The 23,632-nt window shown below is 43.6% G+C and overlaps 1 protein-coding gene across 3 annotated transcripts in view; it reads right to left on the reverse strand.

Moving 5' to 3' along the window:
* Positions 1-23,632, reverse strand: part of KIZ (kizuna centrosomal protein) — a 93,754-nt gene that overhangs the window by 23,621 nt on the left and 46,501 nt on the right. For 2 of the 3 annotated variants that reach the window (XM_027559586.1, XM_027559585.1), the window contains 4 exons: positions 21,706-21,819; positions 14,906-15,056; positions 4,200-4,365; positions 3,266-3,325 (listed from right to left, as the gene is read on the reverse strand). In XM_027559586.1, the coding sequence (XP_027415387.1) occupies positions 3,266-3,325; positions 4,200-4,365; positions 14,906-15,056; positions 21,706-21,819 (491 nt within the window). The remainder of the gene's footprint in view (positions 1-3,265; positions 3,326-4,199; positions 4,366-14,905; positions 15,057-21,705; positions 21,820-23,632) is intronic. The other variant, XM_027559587.1, reaches the window with a different exon arrangement.

Raw genomic sequence — 23,632 nt, forward strand, 5'->3', positions numbered from 1 at the left:
ATGGTTACTCCCTCTGTGGCACCGTGCAAGCCCTCCCACTTCTCCCCTCTGGGTTTCACACGTGAGGTTCCTTTTAACTAGATGCACAGGGATGAAAATGGTACGGCCAGTGGGGCCGGTGCAGAAGACCAACATAAGATGCACACAAAGATCGACGTAAACCACAGTTGACGTGGGCTGTGTGTCCAGTACAGGCTTAGTGCCTTTACACTCCCGACCTCACCTCACACACCATCTGGCTGGGCAGGAGGTCTGCTTTCCCAGGTCAGAGGCTCAGTGGGTGAAGAAACAGAACAGGAAGTAAAGAGCTGGTGACAGCAATGGCTGATGCCAAAGACTACCACATTTTCTTAACCCTCCGAGGGCAGCCTTGAAAATGTTCCTTTTCTTTGGAATATTCTAGAAGGACTGCAGCCTGTACAGATGGGGAAGCCTCAACAGAACTATTACAAAGGGGGAGGATTCTGTCTTAATTCATACACCTGCCTTACTTTGTTGCTGCTCAGTCTGACTCTTTGTGACTCTGTGGACTGCAGCATGCCAGGCCTCCCTGTCCCTCACTATCTCCTGCAGTTTGCTCAAGTTCATGTCCATTGTGCCAGCGATGTTATCTAACCATCTTAACCTCTGTCACCCCCTTCTTCTTTTGCCTTTAATCTTTCCAAGCACTAGGGTTTTTTTCAGTGAGTTGGCTCTTCGCATCAGGTGGCCAAAGTACGGGAGCTTCAGCTTCACTATCAGTCCTTCCAATGCCTTACTTTACCAAAGGCCAATCTCCAAATAATCATGGCAAGACACAAACATTAATGAAGAGATCAAGATCAAGAACTCAGAGATCAAAGCAGCTGTAACGATAGATACAACCACAGCAGAGCAGAGCTGAGGCGCCCAAGGCCTCTGGCAGGCACATGCTGGGAGCTGCCAAGGAGGGGGTGGTGGTGGCTGGGGCAGAACCACGATGTTCCCACTAAGAAGATGCTTTGGACAGCTTTTTCACATTTTCCTGGTTATGTTATGTCTATTTCTTTGGCCTGTAATAGGCACAAAGAATTTTTTTTTAGCTGCCAACTAGTGACAGATCTGGAGAAGGCAATGGCAACCCACTCCAGTACTCTTGCCTGGAAAATCCCATGGATGGAGGAACCTGGTAGGCTGCAGTCCATGGGGTCGCAAAGAGTTGGACACGACTGAGCAACTTCACTTTCACTTTTCACTTTCATGCATTGGAGAAGGAAATGGCAACCCACTCCAGTGTTCTTGCCTGGAGAATCCCAGGGACGGGGGAGCCTGGTGGGCTGCAGTCCATGGGGTGGCACAGTCGGACACGACTGAAGTGATTTAGCAGCAGCAGCAGTGACAGATCAATGACAGATTGTTGGAATTATAATTTAATTAAAAAAAATCTTCACGGAAAATAACCTGTATTACTTTGAGGCACATCATACCTCTTCTTGCGTGAAGAGAAGAAAGATTTGAAACAATGATACTTAACTACCTCCTCTCTTACTAGGAAATTCTGAGATATACAGAGGACACACTGGAAGTTACGGGGGTGGGGCTAAGTGACACGGGTGATGGGGTGAAAGGGCGCAGACTTCTGGTTATAAAGTCAGTAAGTCCCGGGGACCGAATGCACAGCGAAGGGACTAGAGCTAACACCGCAGGACTGTGTACCTAAACACTGATGAGATAGGAAACCTTAAAAGTTCTCAGTAAAAGAAAGAAAACCTGTAACTACATGTGGTGACGGACACTAGCGAGGCTGACTGTGCCCAACATCCTGCAGTGTCTACGCACAGTGACTCATCACGCTGCCACCTGACACGGTATAATGTCCCATGCCAGCTCGCCCTAAGTTAAAAAGTCCTCTGGGAAAATCACACCTGTGCTAATGTGGGAATACCGACTCACCACAGGGGCGTCTGGAAAGAGTGCTGAGCAGACAGGGATCGATAGGAGACAAGGGGACTTCCTGGTTCCCCAGGGTTCCCCAACAAGCCCTTGTGATTTGAACTGAAGCAAATTCAGAGGTCGTTAGATATCCTGCACTCAAAGGCAGATACAAAAGAAAAGCACCCAAATGACCTTCTGGATGTCTGTAGTTTGGGAACATCTACACTTTTATTAATTTTACTAATAAAAAAACAAACAGGGGACTCTATCAGAGTTTTCTCAAAATGAAGAATAAAAATCCAATAAACATACCACTGGGAAAATATTTCAAGGAAAAGAAAACCTCTGTATTTTGGAGTGAAATATTATCTGATGCAGAACATATACAATAATTGCTCCACTATAAACTCCTTTTTCAAAATCGGAGTTCATTGCAGACACATGGGTTCAGAATTCATCATCAGGCCATGAATCGTACTGCCATAAAAGAAACTGTTCTCTTTGCTGATAAACAACAAAACTAACTCATATGCAGATGCATGCCTCAGTATCTCGGTGCAATGGTGTATTTACTTGTATAAATATTTAAAGTCAGACCTTTGAATTTATAATGAAGTAGCACACCACTTTACAAAATAAGGTACTAGTAAATTTAGATGTATGACAAATAGAATTCTGATCAGAATACTAATTGCTGCTGTTGATATTCTAAAACTAAAAAAAGTAATGACATTCAGATTTCATCTAAACAAGCCGAATACATGAGCAGAAACCTTAACATATCTTAACGAAACCTTATTGCTAAAATTTGTAATTGATCAGATGGGCTTTGTAACTGAGACACAAGCAAGCTTCCTGTCTGGCACATTTTTTCCTGCTTTTTTTTTTTTTTTTTAATAATGATACAGTCAATTATTATAAGAAAGAATAGAGGAAATCAGACACATCTGTAGTTGGCCATATAATGACTGGTGTCCCCATGGGGACTTGCCTTTACACACAGAGGCAGGCGCTGAAAGGCTCATGGGGGTGGGACACGCTCAAGCACAAATGTGCAACAATTCTGAAGGACTCAGCAGACCTGAGTATTTTCCACCTCTGTTTGTGTTAACCTAAGGTCACCACTCCGGGAGTTGGTGATGGACAGGGAGGCCTGGCGTGCTGCGATTCATGGGGTCGCAAAGAGTCGGACACAACTAAGCGACTGATCTGATCTGATCTGAAGGTCACCACACTCTCAGGTTGGAGCTCCTGCTCCAGCACATGGTCACTGAATCTGCCTGCTCTTGGCGGAGTCCAAGAACATGAACCTAAACTGTTCTGCTTACAGAAGAAAGTAAAATCCCAGGTCCTCAGGCAGCCGTCAACTTACCTGTGATGGGCATCCTCGCTGCCATGCTTTCTTCTGTGCTCTCTTCTCTGCTCTTGTCTTCTAAAAATGGAACAAGTGATAATAACAATGTATTTCAAGGTTATACTGATGGAACCGGCCTTTGTTTGGTTTTTTAGTTGCCATTCCTTTTAACTGCACTGCTCCCTACCTTTTCTTTTTGGTTAGTTTGTTTCTTGTCTGAAATACACTGTGCCTAGAAGAAAGCCTATTCAAAAGCTAAGATATCTCTATGCTGCTTTCATGCAAAATAGTTTAGCCTGACATTGATCATATTTGGGTGGGGCTTAACATACGTGGGCCTCAGGTATAGCACATGTCATCAACTTCTGACCTCATCCCAGGCAGCTCACGTCCCGGACAGCTGACAGTGGTTTCCTGACACATCTTACCAGTAACACTAAAATAATCACCATTTCTAGAGACTAAAAATTGGTAATAAAATTGGGGGGGGGTCATAAATTCATGGATTCCTAATCATTTGTTTAGACTTTTATAAGGCTGTATTATAATTTAAAAGAATATTTATTGATTATGAGTAAATTCTATTAAGTGATATAAAAAACTTCAAAGTACTTCATGGAATTCATTTTAATGGAATCATCTCCATCTTTACGGGATGATCAAAAAAGTACCTAATGTCAGGTGTTAATTCTGTTAATATTTCATAGCTTTATAAAAACTAGTTCCATTGGAAATTTAGCAGAACTGAAGACCTACAATTAGGTTTCCCATTCTTCTCGGATTTCAGGTATTTTCCTGAAGTGGAAGGTGGTATAAAACGAGTAATGTATCACACATACTGAATCACAGGCATTGCTTAGCAGCTTTATTTTATGGGCACACTTTGAGAAAGAGGGTGGCACGCTGATTCTGAGTGCAGTTCTGCTGTGGATGAACCCTTAACAATAGCTACCTTGTTCCCTTGTAGTAACACCTTTGGGCCACAGAGTGGGTTTTCCATTCCTTATTCCACTTTCATCACTAGGAGTAGATGGCAAACTACAAGATGACTTGCTGCTGTGAACAGCCAACCTGTTGTCATGCTCTTCTGCGAGATCTTTTTTCAATAACGCAGTTGCCTATAGGGTTTAAAAGCACACACAAAAAATTAACAAACTGTGGTCACACTCCCCTTGGTCTCAGAGATCAGCCTTCAAATGTTATTTTACGTCAAGCTTTACTTGAGATTTGTCTCCTGACATTTAAACTACATGAAAATGTCAACTCCTCCAGCTCAACTCCAGAAAAATAAATGACCCAATCAAAAAATGGGCCAAAGAACTAAATAGACATTTCTCCAAAGAAGACATACAGATGGCTAACAAACACATGAAAGGATGCTCAACATCACTCATTATCAGAGAAATGCAAATCAAGACCATATGAGGTACCATTTCACACCAGTCAGAATGGCTGCGATCCAAAAGTCTACAGATAATAAATGTTGGAGAGGGTGTGGAGGAAAGGGAACCCTCTTACACTGTTGGTGGGAATGCAAACTAGTACAGCCACTATGGAGAACAGTGTGGAGATTCCTTAAAAAACTGGAAATAGAACTGCCTTATGATCCAGCAATCCCACTGCTGGGCATACACACTGAGGAAACCAGAAGGGAAAGAGACACGTGTACCCCAATGTTCATCGCAGCACTGTTTATAATAGCCAGGACATGGAAGCAACCTAGATGTCCATCAGCAGATGAATGGATAAGAAAGCTGGAGTATTACTCAGCCATTAAAAAGAATACATTTGAATCAGTTCTAATGAGGTGGATGAAACTGGAGCCTATTATACAGAGTGAAGTAAGCCAGAAGGAAAAACACCAATACAGTATACTAACGCATATATATGGAATTTAGAAAGATGATAACAATAACCCTGTGTACGAGATAGCAAAAGTGACGCTGATGTATGGAACAGTCTTATGGACTCTGTGGGAAAGGGAGAGGGTGGGAAGATTTGGGAGAATGGCATTGAAACATGTAAAATATCATGTATGAAACGAGATGCCAGTCCAGGTTCAATGCACGATACTGGATGCGTGGGGCTAGTGCACTGGGACGACCCAGAGGGATGGTATGGGGAGGGAGGAGGGAGGAGGGTTCAGGATGGGGAGCACATGTATACCTGTGATGGATTCATTTTGATATTTGGCAAAACTAATACAATTATGTAAAGTTTAAAAATAAAATAAAATTTAAAAAAAGAAAATGTCTTCAAGATAAAGTAACACTAGGCTATTTTCCAGCATAATTTAATTCTTCACGATAATTTACACTCACAAGGAGATGTTTTCTGTGGACTGTAGTGTGGTATCTTTTTACTTGGGAAGGATGTGTGTGAGCCATGACTAACTCTGTTAACCCAGGTGGTACATCCCAGATCCATTCTCTCATGGCCTGAATTCTGTCTTTCAGGCACGTGAGACAGAATTGGTTTGGCTTGAGGAGATTTGGAAAAATGTGACCTTACAGTATCCTCATTCTTCAAATGACCCCTGAACTTTCTCCAAAAGGAGGACTGTGGAAGGACTTAGGGGCTGAGGAGGGTACACTGAAGCAAAGAGAGACCAGACCTCGCTGGAAACCATAACCTTCAGTCAAGGATACGGACACTCTGCACTTTGCCACCAAGTCGGCCAGGGAGCTCAGGAAACTCAGTGGCCACACAGCCTGTCTGCTTCCTCCAGGCACAGAACGGTCTTATCTGTGCCACTCCAAGTGTCCTGGGCAGGGAGGTGGGTGGAGATCTGATCACAGCCAATGTGAGACATAGAGAAAATGTGGCAATTAACAGGATAGGTTAATAGCTGTGACACTTCACATCTGGGTCAGCATTCTTCTCTTAAGAATTAAAAATACACTGGTGACCAGAGCTGAACAATCAACACAATGTCACCGTCTGGCTGCCAAGGCACATGTCTCTCTCTCCCCCATTTGGAGTGGAAGACTGCTTAGTGGTGCCGACCTCTCCCTGGGACATGATGGCAGCAGTAAACCTACCGTGTGGGGAATGGACCTGAGACCCTGCAAGTGAATGTGAAGGGGAGCTGGGCACAGCCTCTCCGGCCATCTTCTACCCAAGCGTGAAGTGGTAACAAGGTTAGTGTCAAGTGAACAAAGGGGAAGATTCTACTCTTTGCTTGTCATCGTGAAAGGACATGATGCTTTGACAGGGAGAATCATTGAGGCGGAAGCTCAACGACTCAGCCTGGTGAGTTTGGCCAAGGCCACTGTTATTGGCCTGGACACCCCAGCAAGGTGCTTGCCTTTGGCTTTCCCCTCATTTCGAGATCTCCACCCATCCTGATCTAATCGAATCTGTTCCTGTAGAGAGCGGGAGCCTCCTCTGTGCACCCAATAATCCTGGCTATTTGGAAAGCATTTCCAAAGATGAACAAAAAGAATTGGCCTAGTCTCTGCAGTTAAAGCTGTAATTTCCTTTTCCTGATATTTAAAATAATCCAAACATTATGACAGGGCCTCAAATATGTATTTCTTATTTGTATTATCATGAGACTTACCTGGTGGCTCAGATGGTAAAGCGTCTGCCTACAATGCAGGAGACCTGGGTTCAACCCCTGGGTCGGGAAGATGCCATGGAGAAGGAAATGGAAACCCACTCCAGTACTCTTGACTGGAAGATCCCATGGACAGAGGAGCCCAGTAGGTTACAGTGCATGGGGTCGCAAAGAGTCAGACACGACTGAGCGACTTCACCTAAAGCACCTTTGTATTATCTCATACAATAGCTGTAAGTGATAATTTCTTAGCATGACTTCACAATAGCCACTGTCTGAACCCATGGTTTAAGAATAAAGTTGTTAAAAGCCTGTTGAGGGTTTCTACACTTTCTACTGTGCAATGTGCAAACAGAGGAGACTGTCCTGGATGGTCAGTGACTCAGACAACTTCTCACTAGTCCCTGGTGATGACACATAAGCTATCTGTTTTACACGTCCCTTTCCTACAAGAACTTCTTTTGTTTCAACTGGGTTCCACCTGGGCTTCAAAAGAACACAGACTAAAGTATTATAGCTACAAACGTCTTTCTAACAACCCCTTGTAAGCTTGGTGAGAGTACCACCAATGCCATCATCTCTACCTGGAGCCCTTTTTTAAAATTTTTACCATGGTAAGTGTTGGGCATTCTACAGGTTTCATTTATTTTGTATATTTTATCCCATTTATCGTTACTACTTAATACTCATATCTCTGGGATTTCTCTTAGCTTTTTGATAGGAACATTAAAGATAATTCTAGAGGTAACTCCTCAGAGATAAGTACTTTATATCTATACGGGTTTTGATGGATGGTCAAATCACAGCATGAGAATGGTTGATCTGATTCTGCTGGACCATGAGGCCAACAGAGAGGGCAGCAAATCTGCCCAGTGGGTCATCTGCAGAGGAATTCACAAGATAAGTCCCTCACAGGGAAGGAATCATGACAAGTTGGGATAGAAACAAAAGTCAGCCTCAGCTAAGGATGGGTCAGAAGGTCCATTCAAAGGATCAGTCAAAAACAACTTATGCAGAATCATGAAGAACACCTGTGATACCTACTCAAGATGTGTGCAGATCTTTGAAAGGGTGCATTTCTAAGAAGGCCCCAGACGGAAGGAGTTTGCAGAGTGACGCTGACAACATGAACCCATACCTGCAAAGGAACCAAATCCCAGAGCAAGCTGCCATGCATGTGCCACCTGGGACTGAAGGGCTCTGCAAAGTGGGACCTTCTATCTGAAAAATTCACCAAAGATGGACCTTCTGATGGTGTTTATGAATGGCCCATGCTTGGGTTCCATCTGATCCGTTAGGCAATAAAGGCTTTTTCTCCTCTCATACATTTGGAGCCAGTCTGGTACAGTGAGGAGGGGTGGGGTGGGGGGCTGGATACTGTTTCATGGTTTTCAGCAGTCTGCAGCCTAAGTCAATATCAACAAACTAGTTCCTCACTGTTCTAACCTTCCCAGGAGCCAGGAGAAAGCACTTAGAAATTCAATGCCAAAGTATACACTATCTGCAGGATGAGTGAGGAAGACATCTCCATATTTCAGATCTCATGGAACATAAACCATCCTATGAATTACATTCAGCAGGACACCTAGAGTTAACTGCCTCGATTTCTCTAGGATTTTCTTAAAGTTCAGTTTAAATGCAGATCTTTCTAAGTCTAGAACCCTAAAAGTCACCTAGGCTAACTCTAAATTTATATCCCCAAACTTAGCAATTGTGATATTCAAATGCAGAAATTGATAAATGAAGATATTAATGGAAGAGGCTTGTATCCAAACACCATTAAGAAAAGTGAGGGATGAAAATCAAACTGCTCAAACTATTATAGCAAACAGAAAAAATTTATATAGAGAGTTCTCAAAAGTCAGTAAGAAAAAATATGACTAACCTGATAGAAAAATGAACAAAGAACGTGAACTGGCAAATTTTATAAAAGAAAATACAAAAGGCTAACAAACAGGGAGAGGAAAGAGTTTGATCTCAGTTGTAATATAAAGGTCAGTTCAGTTCAGTCGCTCAGTTGTGTCCAACTCTTTGCGACCGCATGGACTATAGCACGCCAGGCCTCCCTGTCTATCACCAACTCCCAGAGTTTACTCAAACTCATGTCCATTGAGTCAGTGATGCCATCCAACCATGTCATCCTCTGTCATCCCCATCTCCTCCCACTATCAATCTTTCCTAGCATCAGGGTCTTTTCAAATGAGTCAGCTCTTCGCATCAGGTGGCCAAAGTATTGGAGTTTCAGCTTCAACATCAGTCCTTCCAATGAACACCTAGGACTGATAAATATCCTTTAGGATGGACTGGTTGGATCTCCTAGCTGTCCAAGGGACTCTCAAGACTCTTCTCCAACACCACAGTTCAAAAGCATCAATTCTTCAGTGCTGAGCTTCCTTTAGAGTCCAACTCTCACATCCATACATGACTACGGGAAAAACCATAGCTTTGACTAGATAGACCTGTGTTGGCAAAGTAATGTGTCTACTTTTTAATATGCTGTCTAGGTTGGGCATAGCTTTTCTTCCAAGGAGCAAGTGTCTTTTAATTTCATGGCTGCAGTCACCATCTGCAGTGATTTTGGAGCCCCCCAAAATAAAGTTTGTCACTGTTTCCACTGTTTACCCATCTATTTGCTATGAAGAGATAGGACCAGATGCCATGATCTTAGTTTTCTGAATGCTGAGTTTTAAGCCAACTTTTCCACTCTCCTCTTTCACTTTCATCAACAAAATGATGAAAGATCACTAAAGAGTGATGAGCTCTTTAGTTTCTCTTTGGTTTCTGCCATATGGGTGGTGTCATCTGCATATCTGAGGTTATTGATATTTCTCCCGGCAATCTTGATGCCAGCTTGTGCTTTATCCATCCCAGCATTTCTCATGATGTACTCTGCATATAAGTTAAATAAGCAGGGTGACAATATACAGCCTTGATGGACTCCTTTCCCACTTTGGAACCAGTCTGTTGTTCCATGTCCAGTTCTAATTGTTGCTTCTTGACCTGCACACAGGTTTCTCAGGAGGCAGGTAGGGTGGTCTGGTATACCAATCTCTTGAAGAATTTCCCACAGTTTGTTGTGATCCACACAAAGGCTTTGACATAGTCAATAAAGCAGAAATAGATGTTGTTTTGGAACTCTCTTGCTTTTTCAATGATCCAACGGATGTTAGCAATTGGATCTCTGATTCCTCTTCCTTTTCTAAATCCAGCTTGAACATATGGAAGTTCACGGTTTAAGTACTGTTGAAGCCTGACTTGGAGAATTTTGAGCATTACTTTGCTAGCGTGTGAGATGAGTGCAGTTGTATAGTAGTTTGAGCATTCTTTGGCATTGCCTTTCTTTGGGATTGGGATGAAAACTAACCTTTTCCAGTCCTGTGGCCACTGCTGAGTTTTCCAAATTTGCTGGCATATTGAGTGCAGCACTTTCACAGCATCATCTTTCAGGATTTGAAATAGCTCAACTGGAATTCCATCACCTCCACTAGCTTTGTTCATAGTTATGCTTCCTAAGGCCCACTTGACTTCACATTCCAGGATGTCTGGCTCTAGGTTGGTGATCACACCATTGTGATTATCTGGGTCGTGAAGATTTTTTTTTATAGTTCTTTTATGTATTCTTGCCACCTCTTCTTAGTATCTTCTGCTTCTATTAGGTTCATACTATTTCTGTCCTTTATTGTGCTCATCTCTGCATGAAAAGTTCCCTTGGTATCTCTAATTTTCTTGAAGAGATCTCTAGTCTTTCCCATTCTATTGTTTTCCTCTATTTCTTTGCATTGATTGCTGAGGAAGGCTTTCTTACCTCTCCTTGCTATTCTTTGGAACTCTGCATTCAAATGGGTATATCTTTCCTTTTCTCCTTTGCATTTTGCTTCTCTTATTTTCATAGCTATTTGTAAGGCCTCCTCAGACAACCATTTTGCCTTTTTGCATTTCTTTTTCTTGGGGATGGTACTGATCACTGCCTCCTGTACAACGTCACGAACCTCCATCCATAGTTCTTTAGGCACTCTGCCTATAAGATCTAATCCCTTGAATCTATTTGTCACTGCATTTGTGTCAAATGAACACACAAAAAAATTGGCTGTCATCTGCACTTCTAAATTTGGTGTTCAAAAAAGGTTGATGGTATCCGGTTTCATAAACAGTGCAGAGAACTGATATTTTCATCCATTCCTGGTAAGCGATGACCCTGCCAGGGTGAGTTCTGGCAGTGCAGAGCAGAAGCCTGGGAGATGCACAGACCTAAGATCTCTGACCTAAGAGATCTACATCTAGGAACTCATTCTCAGGAAACAGCATGAGAATCTGTAAAAAAATTGAGCTCTCAAATATTCTTTGAAACTTTTTCACTAGAGAAGAAATTTAAAACAACTTAAAATGTTCAACACCAGGAGCCTGGTTAAAGAGACAGTGGAAGGGCCACACAGGGGTCTCTCTCTGCGCAACGGTCAGAAAGGATGGAGAGCATGTGATGGTGTGAAAGGAGGTTTCCCTGTGACATGGTGTGGGGGCAGGTCACGGAGGCCATCCACACACAGCACAACCCATGTTGGTCAATATACTAAAGACCACACATCTCAGTATCAACAAAGTTCTATACAGAGAGCTGGGTAACAGGCAGTTGTCTTGTCTTCTTTCTGTTTACCTTAATATTTCAAGTTTGTTTTTTTCCTGCTATGTTTTTCAGAAAAAGAAAACATATGTTAGCTCTACAAGAATACGGTTTCTGCAGTGGGTGGTACAGAGAGAAAATGAATGTGAAAACACTTAATAAAATAAAAAACCTTCATATGGAAATCAATGTTATTAATGCAGATACAGAAGAGCAAGAGAATGAAAAACCAGGGATGTTGACAGCATGGCTATTCCCCTCATACACAGATTTAACTGACCCTTCCTCAAGAACCTTGCAGACCAGAAGTAATTGTTCAGTGTCCAAACGGAAGTACAAGTGTCATCACTGAAGCTGTATGTGGGTTACAGGAGAGGAAGGAGACGGTATCAAAGTAGCAATGAGAAGAAAGGGGACGTATTCACACGAGCCAGTGAACGAGTAGTCAAGAGAGGAGGATGGCACCCCAGGTCACCATTTAGGGAGGGGGTGGGGACTCCCAAGGCTGATTCCACATGCTCTGTGAACGACACCGGTGGGCTGGGCTGCTTTGCCTGTGGACGCTTCCCTGGGTGCAAGTAGGCACCACTTAGGAGAAAAGCAGTATTAATGTACTTGGTATTTTAATGAAGCACCCAACTCATTTTTTTTTTTTCCCACATAGAGTAATTACAGATTTTCCTGATTTAAAAGCATGCAGCTCAATTATGTAATTGCCTAATAGGTTATGCGGGTGCTGTGGATCTTATCTAGTCTCAGGGGGACATAATCCGAGTTTCGGCGGCTTTAATGATGTATTTACTCAAGAGACGGGATTGACTCCAGCTGACGGCGAGGGACCCACAGGTAAACATCATTTACATGTGGCTGTTTAATTAGCCATTTACCCAAGAGATCAAAGTAAATATTTCTCAGCTTCATTAGACTCTTAATCAAATGATTTTCTACTAGAGCTTTCTTAAATTTTGAAAATCTCTTACTTTAAAAATTTTTATCTACAGAGAAATATTTAACCGTATTATTTACTAAATATATATATAGTCTATACAGGACAACAACTCAAAGACACTTGACTGTGCTGATTTGTGACTGTCATGGTCCTACAGCCCAGAAAAGCATTCTGTCCTCACATCTGCCAGGCTTGTCCTGCCCATGTCACTCAGGTGGCTGAGTCTTTAGGGCTGTGCTTTTTTTCAGTCACAACCTATTTAGAAACTGCCTGCTTGCTTCTATTTATAAGGATGGGTTTTGTCATTTATTTATTGGTAATTTTTATGGTTGTCACTAGATGGTGATTTAAAAAGGAACAAAATACCTACTAGGGGAGGTAGAAGGTTATTTGACTAATGAGCTATCAATTGGGCACCCCTCTTCCTATTAATTATGGAGTTATTATTTGAAAAATTATGAGTGAACTGCTTGTCTGGAACTTGGAATATGTTTTCTAATATAAACATCACCTTAAAAAAAAAAGACAAGGAGATGGTAAATGGCAATACTGTAGACCAATGCTTATTTTGCCCTTGATGTGACTGAGATATGATGTATCTGCAGTGAGTATGAATGGCGAACAATGCTGTTACAAAACAGAACTAAATACAATGGATAATAAAACCTGAAAACAAAATCCTTATTAGGATCTACATTTATCAACAGATATGAAAAAGAATCTAAAAAGCAATGGTTCTGTTCTTCCTAAAGAACACAGTTCTTTCTTCAAGAACATTTACACGGACAATGCCATACCACAAACAAGACAAAACTGAGGGTTACTGAGTCACATGCAGCGCAGTAAAATGAAAATGTGCTCAGGAAGGATGTGCACAAGGTTACCTTTGAAAAGGGCAGGATCTGTGAGGGGCACCCAGGGGCTGTATCTCTACCTGCAATAATCCACTCCAGAAGGAGAATGGGGAGAAAGGAGATGAGGAGAGAGAGAAGAGCAAGGGTAGGAGCAGAGGCAGGAGCAGAGGAGAGAGGGGAGGGCGAAGGGGTGGGGAACTGCAGAGTGCAGGGGTAACACACATGCAGACGTGGGTCGGTGGCTTCACTGTGCCGCTCCATGTGTGTATGTGTGAAATGCTTTTTAAAAAGTCCTTCTACTCTTTTCTAATTAGAGGACTGGGGGAGGGGGTGTTGGGCAGGGCTGAAGGTGCCCTGAAAGGCTGGAGGGCAACACAGAGGCTCTGGACAGGGCTGCAAAACAGGCTGTGGCTTTGGGACAGAGGGGCAAGGACTGCCTCCAGTGGGGGCTCCTATGGAATCCTGAACTTTGTGCATAATCAAAATAAAGAAGTATTAAAGCCAGAAAACTCTATGTTATATAGAGAGTTAAGCATGTGTAAGGGTGAAAACATACTTGGAGGAATTCCCTGGTGGCCCAATGTTTGGGACTCCATTCTCTCACTGCCTTGGGCCTGAGCTGGATCCCTGGTTAGGGATCAGATCCACTAGCCAGATGGGCTGCTCTGGACCTGAGTTTCTGCCCTCCAGCCCCACCCACTGCACCTCCCTGGGAACTGGCTCCATGACTCTGCTCCAGCATGACCTGCTCTACCTGTGCAAGTGCTCAGTCCACTCCCGACTGTCTCGCTGAACCACGGCTGGGTGCATCCTTGGCTGTCCCCCTCCCAGTCCACAGGGACTAAATTCCCTGAGGCCCCTCCTGCAGCTCAGCTCAAGGGACTCTGTGGCTCTCAAACTCTGCTGAACCCATGAACACCTCTCCTGAGCCGGGCCAGACCCTGTACAACTTCTGTTCCCTGTCCCCAGGTGTAGTCTGCTCCTCAGCCACAACAATGGCTCTGTTTCCTGGGAAAGTGTGCACTTTCTTGACCTGTTCTTTGGCCCCTAAGTCTGTCACCCACCCCCTCAGAGCCTGCTGAAATCCTGCCTGGCTTTTCAGGGTCACCTTCGCATGCCCCTTGGCTCCCTCAGACATCAGGTCTGCCCTCCTTGCTTCTCCAGATGCCTGGCTCCCCTTCTGGAGGGTCTAAGCCCTCTGCCGTGTTCCCACTGCAGACACCCACTCTGCCATCCCCCAGAGAAGGGGCTGGATGGGATTTTTCTCTCTCCCCCTCATAGATCTGGGCTGCTGCCTAATCCACAGAAGTGGACAAATACATATTTGCTGAGTTGACAAAAATGACCACACAGTATGTTTAAAGGATGGTGTAGAGAAAGAAAACCAGAATTCTCCAAGAGGCTCCTGAGCTCCCTGGACAAATGTTGCGGTAGGTATGTTTAAATAGGTTACCTACAGGCCCTGAGTTAACTAACCTTCTGTAAGAAAGGACCTGAAATGTATACACAAAACACTATGCAAAAGGTTTGAGATCAAAGTTCATCCAACCAACCACAAAAGCTCACTTACAATTTACATTTTTCAAATATGTTAATCATTGTTAAGGATGTTAACTATTTTCTCAAATGACTAACTTGTACAATTTGAAACTTATTTTAAAGAATAAAAAGTATTAACCTTTGTCCTCTGGTCCAGTTTGCTGACCAGGAAAACTTCAGACAGCTTCGCTACTTCCTCTTCTTGGACAAAAGTATCATGTCCTTTCAGGGCGGCAATATGTTGACCCGATCGTGTCCTTAATAAGCCTGAGGCTGGTGCTTGTTCAAACCTATGAAACACAATTAGGAGTCCATTAGACATGTGCAATGCTGGGTGACTTATGAGTCCTATATTGCTAAAGGTCCCCACAATCATGATAGCAGAAGACAGATTACACAGAAAAGTCTGGAACCTAATATAATCTGGGATAAGGGGATTTCCAGAGTTCAGGTTTCTTTTTGGGGGGTAACTTTGATTTTATTTTAGTTACGATATCATTGATAGATGAGAATTCTCAACTCTGTCTGCACCCTGGGACCACCCGGGGGGTTTTGCATCATCTAGGTACTTCATGCCACTGCTTCAGAGTTCAGGAAAACTAGTCTGGTGGTGGGGAACCCAGCAAATTGAGACTTTCTTTAAGACTCTCAGAGCGATTCTGACGTGTGGCCACTGTTTCTAACTAGTGCAGAGGTGGTCAGGCTCCTCTTAAATGTAAAGCAAACAACAGTTCATATCTCCACCTCAATTAGTTTATTCTTATTATACTCGTGCAGTGCTTTCATTATTTTTTTTTAATAAGTTACTATTAGGAAAAAGTCCAACATAAGCCTATATTGCTGCCTAAAATATAGTATTTAGATATTAAACGGAAGAAAAGTGTGCTATATTTCAGGCCGGGGACAGGAAACACATCAGATGAGCTTGGAGCACCTTGTCCCAGGAAGGGAGGAAGCTCTCGGACCCTGAGTTGTGTGAACAGGCCTCAGGGGTTGTGCCAAAGAGGCACCCACTGGCCAAAGACGAGACAGTGTGAGAGCCAAAAGAACGATGACTAACATGGATTGGAACGCGGTGCATGTATAAAAATACACGAGTTCATTTAAAAGATAAATAATAAAAAACCTTTGGATTCAGCCTTGAAAAGGAAGGAAATCTTTGTCACAGACTACAACACAGATGTACTACAACATGACATTCTACTCCATTATATAAGCCAGTCACAAAAAAACAGTGTGATTCCACTTACATAAGATGCCGAGAACAGTCAAATGCAGAGGCAGAGTAGAGTGGTGGCTGCCAGGGGCTAGGGGAAGGAGGATTGGGGACTTGTTTAATGGGGACAGAGCTCCAGTTCTGTAAGACAACAAAGCTCTAGAGATCTGATGCACAAAAATGTGAATGTACTTAATGCTACTGTACACTTAAAATGGTTAAGGTGGTAAATTTTATGTTTATGTGTGTTTTTACCACTAAAGTATCAACAAACCAACCTTTGGATACTGCTAGAGAAACAACCTGTTACTCCGGAAACTGGTTAAAGGGATGGAGTCAAGCATTTGTCCTGCCTTTGTGGTCAACAACAAAAAACACAAATTAAAAAAAAAAATTCAGAGTTACCAAGTAGTTGATGGGAAAAGTTTTTTCAATTAATAGATGCAAAGAAAGGGCTGCATTAGAAAAGTCACTGTTCTCTAAGTCCAAATTAATGAATGCACCTAGGAAATGATCAGAATGTTGAGGAAACGGCATGATGGAAGCTTTGAATCAGAGGCACCCGTCTGCCAGTGCCCAAGTCCTCAGCCCAGTCCTGGGAGCACACGCGAAGGGACACAGTCACGTGCTGCCTGAGGCGGTGAAGAGAGAAGGCCCAGCACTGCCTGTGATGGCGTTCTGCCAGAATTACCTGCCTGGAATATAATTCTGGATCCCGATCCAACCAGCAGTTTACAGTTTACATTTGGATCCTGATTCAAAGACTGCAAATGTAGACAGATTGCTTTTGAGAAAACCAAAGCAAACTGACAAGGACTAGGTAACAAAGAATTGTCTTAAGTGGTCAAGTATTAAATATTTGTACGTTAGAGATGTATTTGTGAGAGGAAAAAATGTTGTCTGTCTTAAACTACTGAAGAAAAAGTGTGGGTGAGGGAAAGATAAAAAAAAAAACTAGCAAAATGTTGACAACTGTGGGTCTGGGAGAGGGTACGTGGGACTTCATTATATTCACGCCTACTTCTGTAGATGTTTAAACATGTCAAAGTGAAAGTCAAGTTGCTCAGTCGTGTCCAACCCCCCTTTTCTACCCCATGGACTGTAGCCTATCAGGCTTCTCCGTCCATGGGATTTTCCAGGTAAGAGTACCAGAGTGGGTTGCCATTTCCTTCTCCAAAACATGCCAAAGTATATACTAAAAATCTGTGTACTAATATGTGCAACTTACTTGGAAATGCATAAAAATAACAGATTGGAATTGATGGATGGATGGATGGAAAACAGATTTGGGAGTGTAATAAAATGTCAGTGGTAGAAACTGGGTGGTAGGTATGTTGGCATTACAGTTTTTCTCACTTTTCTGTATGTTTCAAAATTTTCATAATAAAATGGGGAAAAAGTCTAGGTGTAATTCAGAACCTTTGAAAATAAATCTTGTTATAAGATTTGGCCTGATCTAACCCCTGCTTTTCCCCAAGACTTGAATAAAGTGGGATGCATCACTGGAATCCTTGAACTTATTTAAAAACTTCCCCAGATGATTCCAAGGTTCCTGGCCGGTCTGGTAGGAAGGCCCTTGAGCAACTTGTCTCTCCTGGTGACATCGAGACCTCACCAACATCACAAAGCTTCCAAGTCCTCTGTTCTGTTCTATGTCAATGAGTTACCCTTTGCATCTGCATCTGGGTTTACAGTGATTTCCCTCCTAGGAAAACGCACACATGGGCCAAGGTCAAATTCTAGTCCAGTCATCAAGTATATTTCTCATAATGAGTAAAATCAATTGTTTCTATCTAGAAAGCATGTTTAGTTAGGTTGAATTCAACTTGAAAACAAGTTTAAGGAGGATGAGTTAGTTGGGATGCACTGACTTATCAGACACCAGCCTCTCTCGGGACTGAGACACATGGTTTCTGCAGAAGCAAAGCCAAGGGCAAGACTCTGGTCACTAACACCTATTCCAACTGTAACCATCCTTTGTGTCCTGGCATGAAAGCACTAGCTGAGGTTTCCTGTAATTATTACACTTGCTTCATAAAAGGAGAAAACCCACAGGCTCAAAAAGCAAATGAACTTCTGGAGGAGAAACAGCATCAGAATCTGTGACTTCTGAGTGGCTAAGCCAACACCTGGCAACCAGGAAGGTTTGGGCCATGGTGGACCCTGCGTGGAGTCCTGCCCCTGGTTCTACACAAACAGACAGAATTAGAACACCTACGGAGCAGTTCAGAGGACTTAAAGGAGTTTTTTCCTCTCTTGTCCACTTCACTTTGCAAAGTTTCTAGTATCAATGTCACATAGGAAAAAAAAAAAGCATGATGTCAGCTCAATTATATACTCCTCTAATTAAAAATAGATTTTAAAGTCTATAATGAATTTCATACACTTATAATGGTTTCCAATGAGAAAACTGCAATTTAAGCAAAGGTATCAGCATTTCCTAACTACAACTGATTTACAACAGATGGGTAATCTGACCAAAATCTTAAATGCAGACAAAATAATAAATATCTTGAATTTTATTCTGAACATAAGCAGAATAAAATAGATTCTACATATACTCCAAATCCTATAAACCTGACAATTCTTCAGCATTGGTTTGAGAGCACAATGGGGTGAATGTATCTGAAAGGAGCAATGGACAGAGACAATTAATTGCACCTGGAAAAGACATAAACTCATGGGTAGTCTCATTACGGTTTCTATAGAAGACAAAGTGATTAATCACTTTTATGTTAAAATACATTTTCCAGGAGGCAATAAAGAACAATTTTTTTTAAAATAGACTGCCTCAAATGACATGCATCATATTTTAAAAACTCATAATTGTCTAAAATGACAACTTACTAGTAACAGTAAGCCTTTCACATGAAGGTCTTACAACATTTAATCCCAGGTATAACAAAAATTATTGTTATTATAATAATAATGATGATAGGAATGGTTTTGTCCTTTTTCTTTGAAGAGGCTTCATTTTGTGATAGAGAATTCAGAAATCTATCTTTCCAATCTATGCTGTGGACCAGGTGTCCCATTTTCTGGATTGAATGGAAGCAAAGAGACGGATGTTGCTTGCCAAGGTTTGGTCAGGGGCACAAGCAGGGCCATGGCCACACAAAACATGGCTCTGTTTACAGGCTTTCAGGAGTCCATACGATGTTAGAGCCTTCCCATTCTGCCCAGCTGACATCAATGTCACTAACAACTGAGAAACAGAAGTAGATGATTCTCTTCAAATTTGTGTTTCTGGAAGGACCAGCTGGCAGCTTCGGTCTAAGGGCTGTCCCTGGCAGACAGGAATACCCCATTTAGGGAAATACCTAGCAATACCTTGCCTGTAATGCAGGAGACCTGGGTTCAATCCCTGGGTTGCAAAGATCTGGAGGAGAGCATGGCAACCCACTCCAGTATTCCTGCCTGGAGAATTCCATGGACAGAGGAGCCTGGTGGGCTACAGTCCACGGGGTTGCAAAGAGCTGGACACGACTGAGTGACTAAGCACAGCACAGCACTAGGAATACCTCCTGGGCACTGAGGGCACAGGAGGTGGTGAACATGCAGAGGGCAGGGGAGCATGATGCCAGGATTAAGACCTGTTAGGAAGAACTGGCAGCTAAGACCTGACTGCCTGTCTCTCAGAGGTCAGATAGACACCTGGGACTTTTTCTGAGGCTAGCGAGGGAGCCAGTGGCAATCAGTGTGCAAGGAACAGCATCCTCAGTCATGACACGGGGTAATTCTGATTATAACAGACCACAACAGTGACTTCAGGAACCATTCCTGACTTCTTTATCTGGCTTTAAAAAGTGACTGTGGCAGAGACACAGTTCCGAAGGCTCCAGATATTAATTTTAAAATTTGTGTTGGTCATAAAGAAAGATCATTTCTTCTTGGAAAGCTGATTTATACATAACTGTAGATCAATAGTCATGGAAAATGCAACCTCTCATAATGGGAAAGGACGCTCTATTTATGCATGTTGAGAAACTGTAACAAACGCGGGCCGAGTCGATGGAGATGGCATATCTTATCACCACGCCACAGTCTGGCAGCCCAGGTTAAGAGAGTCACATGATGAATCACCTAGTCTAACAACTCAGTCCACAGAGAGAATTATAAATGCATATGTGCCTTCATGCGACATACCACCACTGTGGTTTATGCCAAACAGTATATCAACAGACACAGAAGACGGTGAGAAAGAAGTGGCGGGTCCAGCTGAAGAGCCTTGCTGCACACAATCACCAAATGGCCAGAGAGACTCCTCTCTAGCCAGCTTCTCCCACCCTTGTAAAGGGCATTTTAAGACTGCCTTTATCTTCACTTTGCATGATAAAAACATGAAAGAGGATTTCCATGCATTGCCCTTCACTGCTGTAAGCTGAAAAGCTACTGACCAGGATGGGCAGGTCCCACATTCTCTGTAGTGTGGAGATCACAGCAAGATTCAGAAGTGGATGTAAACACGTTCCGTTCAGCACTGGTGACCCTCACTCTGCGGTCCATGGGATGTAGTCCTGTGATCAGCCACATTTTCTTGGGACAAGGTCCTTTTAGAGACCATTACCCGGATGGCTCCTCACGCCCTGATGGGACCCGATACACAATGGATTTATGCCGAATTCCACTCTGAAAACCACGTTATCATGCCTGTTTATATACTTATACAAAAGAGTCTGCATGACACACAGAAAAGACAGTAGACGCCAGATGTAAGACAACCAGACCTGAAAGCCATCTCACTCTCCCGGCCAGACAAGGCCCTTTCAGGTGGGCTGACCACACCTGAGCAGCCGTTTGTTCTCAGCTGGAAAACGGTGGGGACAGACTTCAGTGAGGGGACTTTACTTCAGTCAGTCCCCCAAATAAAAATCAGGGTAAGGACACTGGTAACATTCATGCACCCATGAATTAGGCACCTACCAGGGGCAGCACTGGAGAAACCACTACACATATTATCTATCTGTAATGCTGGCCCTGACAAGCCACCCAGAGTGCCAAGAAGGTGCATGGATAGATTTCTGACTGATTCAGAAAGAACCATGACTCATGTGTGCCAACCACCCTGCAAACAATTAACCCCGCTTGCTCACGCCCACTTTTGAGCCACTGAAGACACATGGTTGGAGCAGCGCTGTCACACTTGAGGGAGCAGAGGTAAGCATCCGTTCAAGCCCAGATGGCAGGGCCCCACCTCTAGACCCCTGGTTCAGTGGATCTGGGGTGGGACCCAAGAACATGCGTTTCTAACAAGCTTCCAGGATTTGTTGATGCTGTTGGTATAGGAACCATATTCATCAGAGGCCTGCATCACCAGCATGACCTTGGAAATGCAGGGACCCATCTGGGGTTTGGATTTGGCAAGGACACCTGTCCAGCAGGAGGTTCTGCTGGACTACCACCTGGGTGTTCACCAAGTTATGTGAACATGCGAGACTGAGCTTACCCGTGTTCCCTCCCCACTTAAAATGTTGCTATGGGCAGGGGTTCAGCAGATACATGCGCAGGGACTGAGCAAGATATAAGAGCAGGAATTGAGCAGATGTATCCAATTAACAATTAGAAACAAATACATTCACAAAGAAGTAGATGGTGAGGCCACAGTTAAATCGATGCTCCGGGTGCCCAGCACAGAGCTGACTGTGTACAGCAGTGTTTTTCCACCCTTATCTGGGAACGAGAAGGGCCTACCCACCACAGCAGCAACTTGAGGACTGTCATACCTGACTTGCTCTTTGTCACTGCCACCCCTGGGGCAGAGTTGCGGGAGCTGGTGAAGGACAGCGGTTCTGTAGGCATCAGGGCCTTCTCGTAGGATGTCACTGTGGTTACAGAGCCTATAAAATAAAACAGGTGCCGCAGGAGATATTTATTTGAGCCCAGACGGTCAGCTTCTAGAATCTATGGTGGCTCTTCGTGGTTTATTGAAATATATCTGTAATATAATCTAAACATAAAGATGCAGCAACTACACTGTCTCTTGACAAAGATATAAAATGGGGTGGTTTGAAAAACTTGTCTGTGAGAAGGTGGCTGTTTTAAATCCATCAGAGGAAGTGGCTTTTAACCCTTTGCAGACTTCAGTGAGGTTCACATCCACAGCTGTGCAATCTCACTGCACATCCCACCTCACTGATAAGAATGCCAGATAATCGGAACAGCTGAAAAGACTAATTTCACATTGTCAATCATAACAAAGTTAGATCTCCACTCACATGAAATTTACTTAAATTGTCACTGCTAAGAAATTGAAAACTGCTGGCTGAAGTAGAGGTTACGTCCTCTATTTCTGAATGCAGAAAAAAATGACTATTATTTCTCCATTCAGATCCCACTGCAATGAAATTTTCTTTATTTTTAGAAAGAACAGGAAGGAGTGGAAAGAGGGATTTAGCCCTTGTCATCTATTTGCAGTCCACAGGGACACTGGTGGGGTGTTAATTGTTCTAGGTTAGGTCTGTCAGGGTCACAACAGTCTCCAAAGAGCTTGGTTAGTAAATTCCTTAAAAAAAAAACAAAAAAAAAACACTGACTGCATGATTCTAAAAAGTCATGGGAGAAGATATCAAAGACAAAATACTTCTCCTTTAAAGAAACTGATCATATATGTAGCTGGCAATATACAACACATTCCCCAAGAGGAAAACGAAGCAACTTATAAAGCAATGTTCATAGCAAAGTATTACTAATTTGTAATCAGTCTAAAGGTTGGGAGAGATCTAATGGTTGGGCTAAGTTACTCGATCCATTCGATGGCCATGTGCCTGATGATACAAGGATGAAAATGACCTGCTCCACCTGTACACTGGAGGCTCCCCCCACCCCCCGCCCCACCCTAAGCAGGCCTTTACCCTGGGCAGGAAATAGAAACAGGTCCCCAGATTCAAGCCTTGTTCTGGACTCTGGGCCCCTCTGCTGGCACCCCCAGCTCCAGGCCAAGTCCCAGCTCTTGTCTAAACCCTGAGCCTGTGGCCCATGTCATGTTGGGTCCTCACTGCCTGCCCTTGGCTGCCCCAAACCTCCTTGCCCGTGGGATGTGCATGCAGTACCTATGTCTACCAGCTTTTTCGAAGGCAAACTCTGGGTCCCGATTCTCCCTAGAAGGCTGTATCTTGTCATCAACCAATTCACAGAGTGAGACCTGCCCTTAAGAAGATGAAGATAAGCCAATTTCAGAGCAGTAATGATACGTAGAGGGAAGGATGGTCAGGAAGGTGGGGCAGGGCCCTGTGCCAGGCAGGATGCAGACAGAGGGAGACCATAGCTGAAGCCAGGTGGCAGCAAGGCAAAGGCGAGGGAAAGCCAGGCTAAGAGGGGGTGGGACCCAGCAAGGAGATAAGCTGGCTGGGGTGGTGACTGGACAGTAACAGGAAATAAGATTCAATATAAAACTATGGCAAAGAAACAGCGATAAACATCGTGGGTTTTTGAGTCATGGCTGGTTTCCTGGCAGCTGTAGCTGTGGACGGGGTTGGTGAGGGAGAGACGGGCCAGGGGACGGACCCTCTGCTCTGGGTGGCAGGGACGAGCTCGCAGATGTGAGTGTGGTGGTGGGCGGCAGACAGGGAGGACCCACACGCCCACTGCTGGTGGGGTGAGGATGCTAAAGGCTGGGGCACGTGTCAACCTTAAAGGGCTGGTCACCCCAGG

This window comes from Bos indicus x Bos taurus, chromosome 13 (genome assembly GCF_003369695.1).
Source record: "Bos indicus x Bos taurus breed Angus x Brahman F1 hybrid chromosome 13, Bos_hybrid_MaternalHap_v2.0, whole genome shotgun sequence".
NCBI classification, from domain to species: domain Eukaryota; kingdom Metazoa; phylum Chordata; class Mammalia; order Artiodactyla; family Bovidae; genus Bos; species Bos indicus x Bos taurus.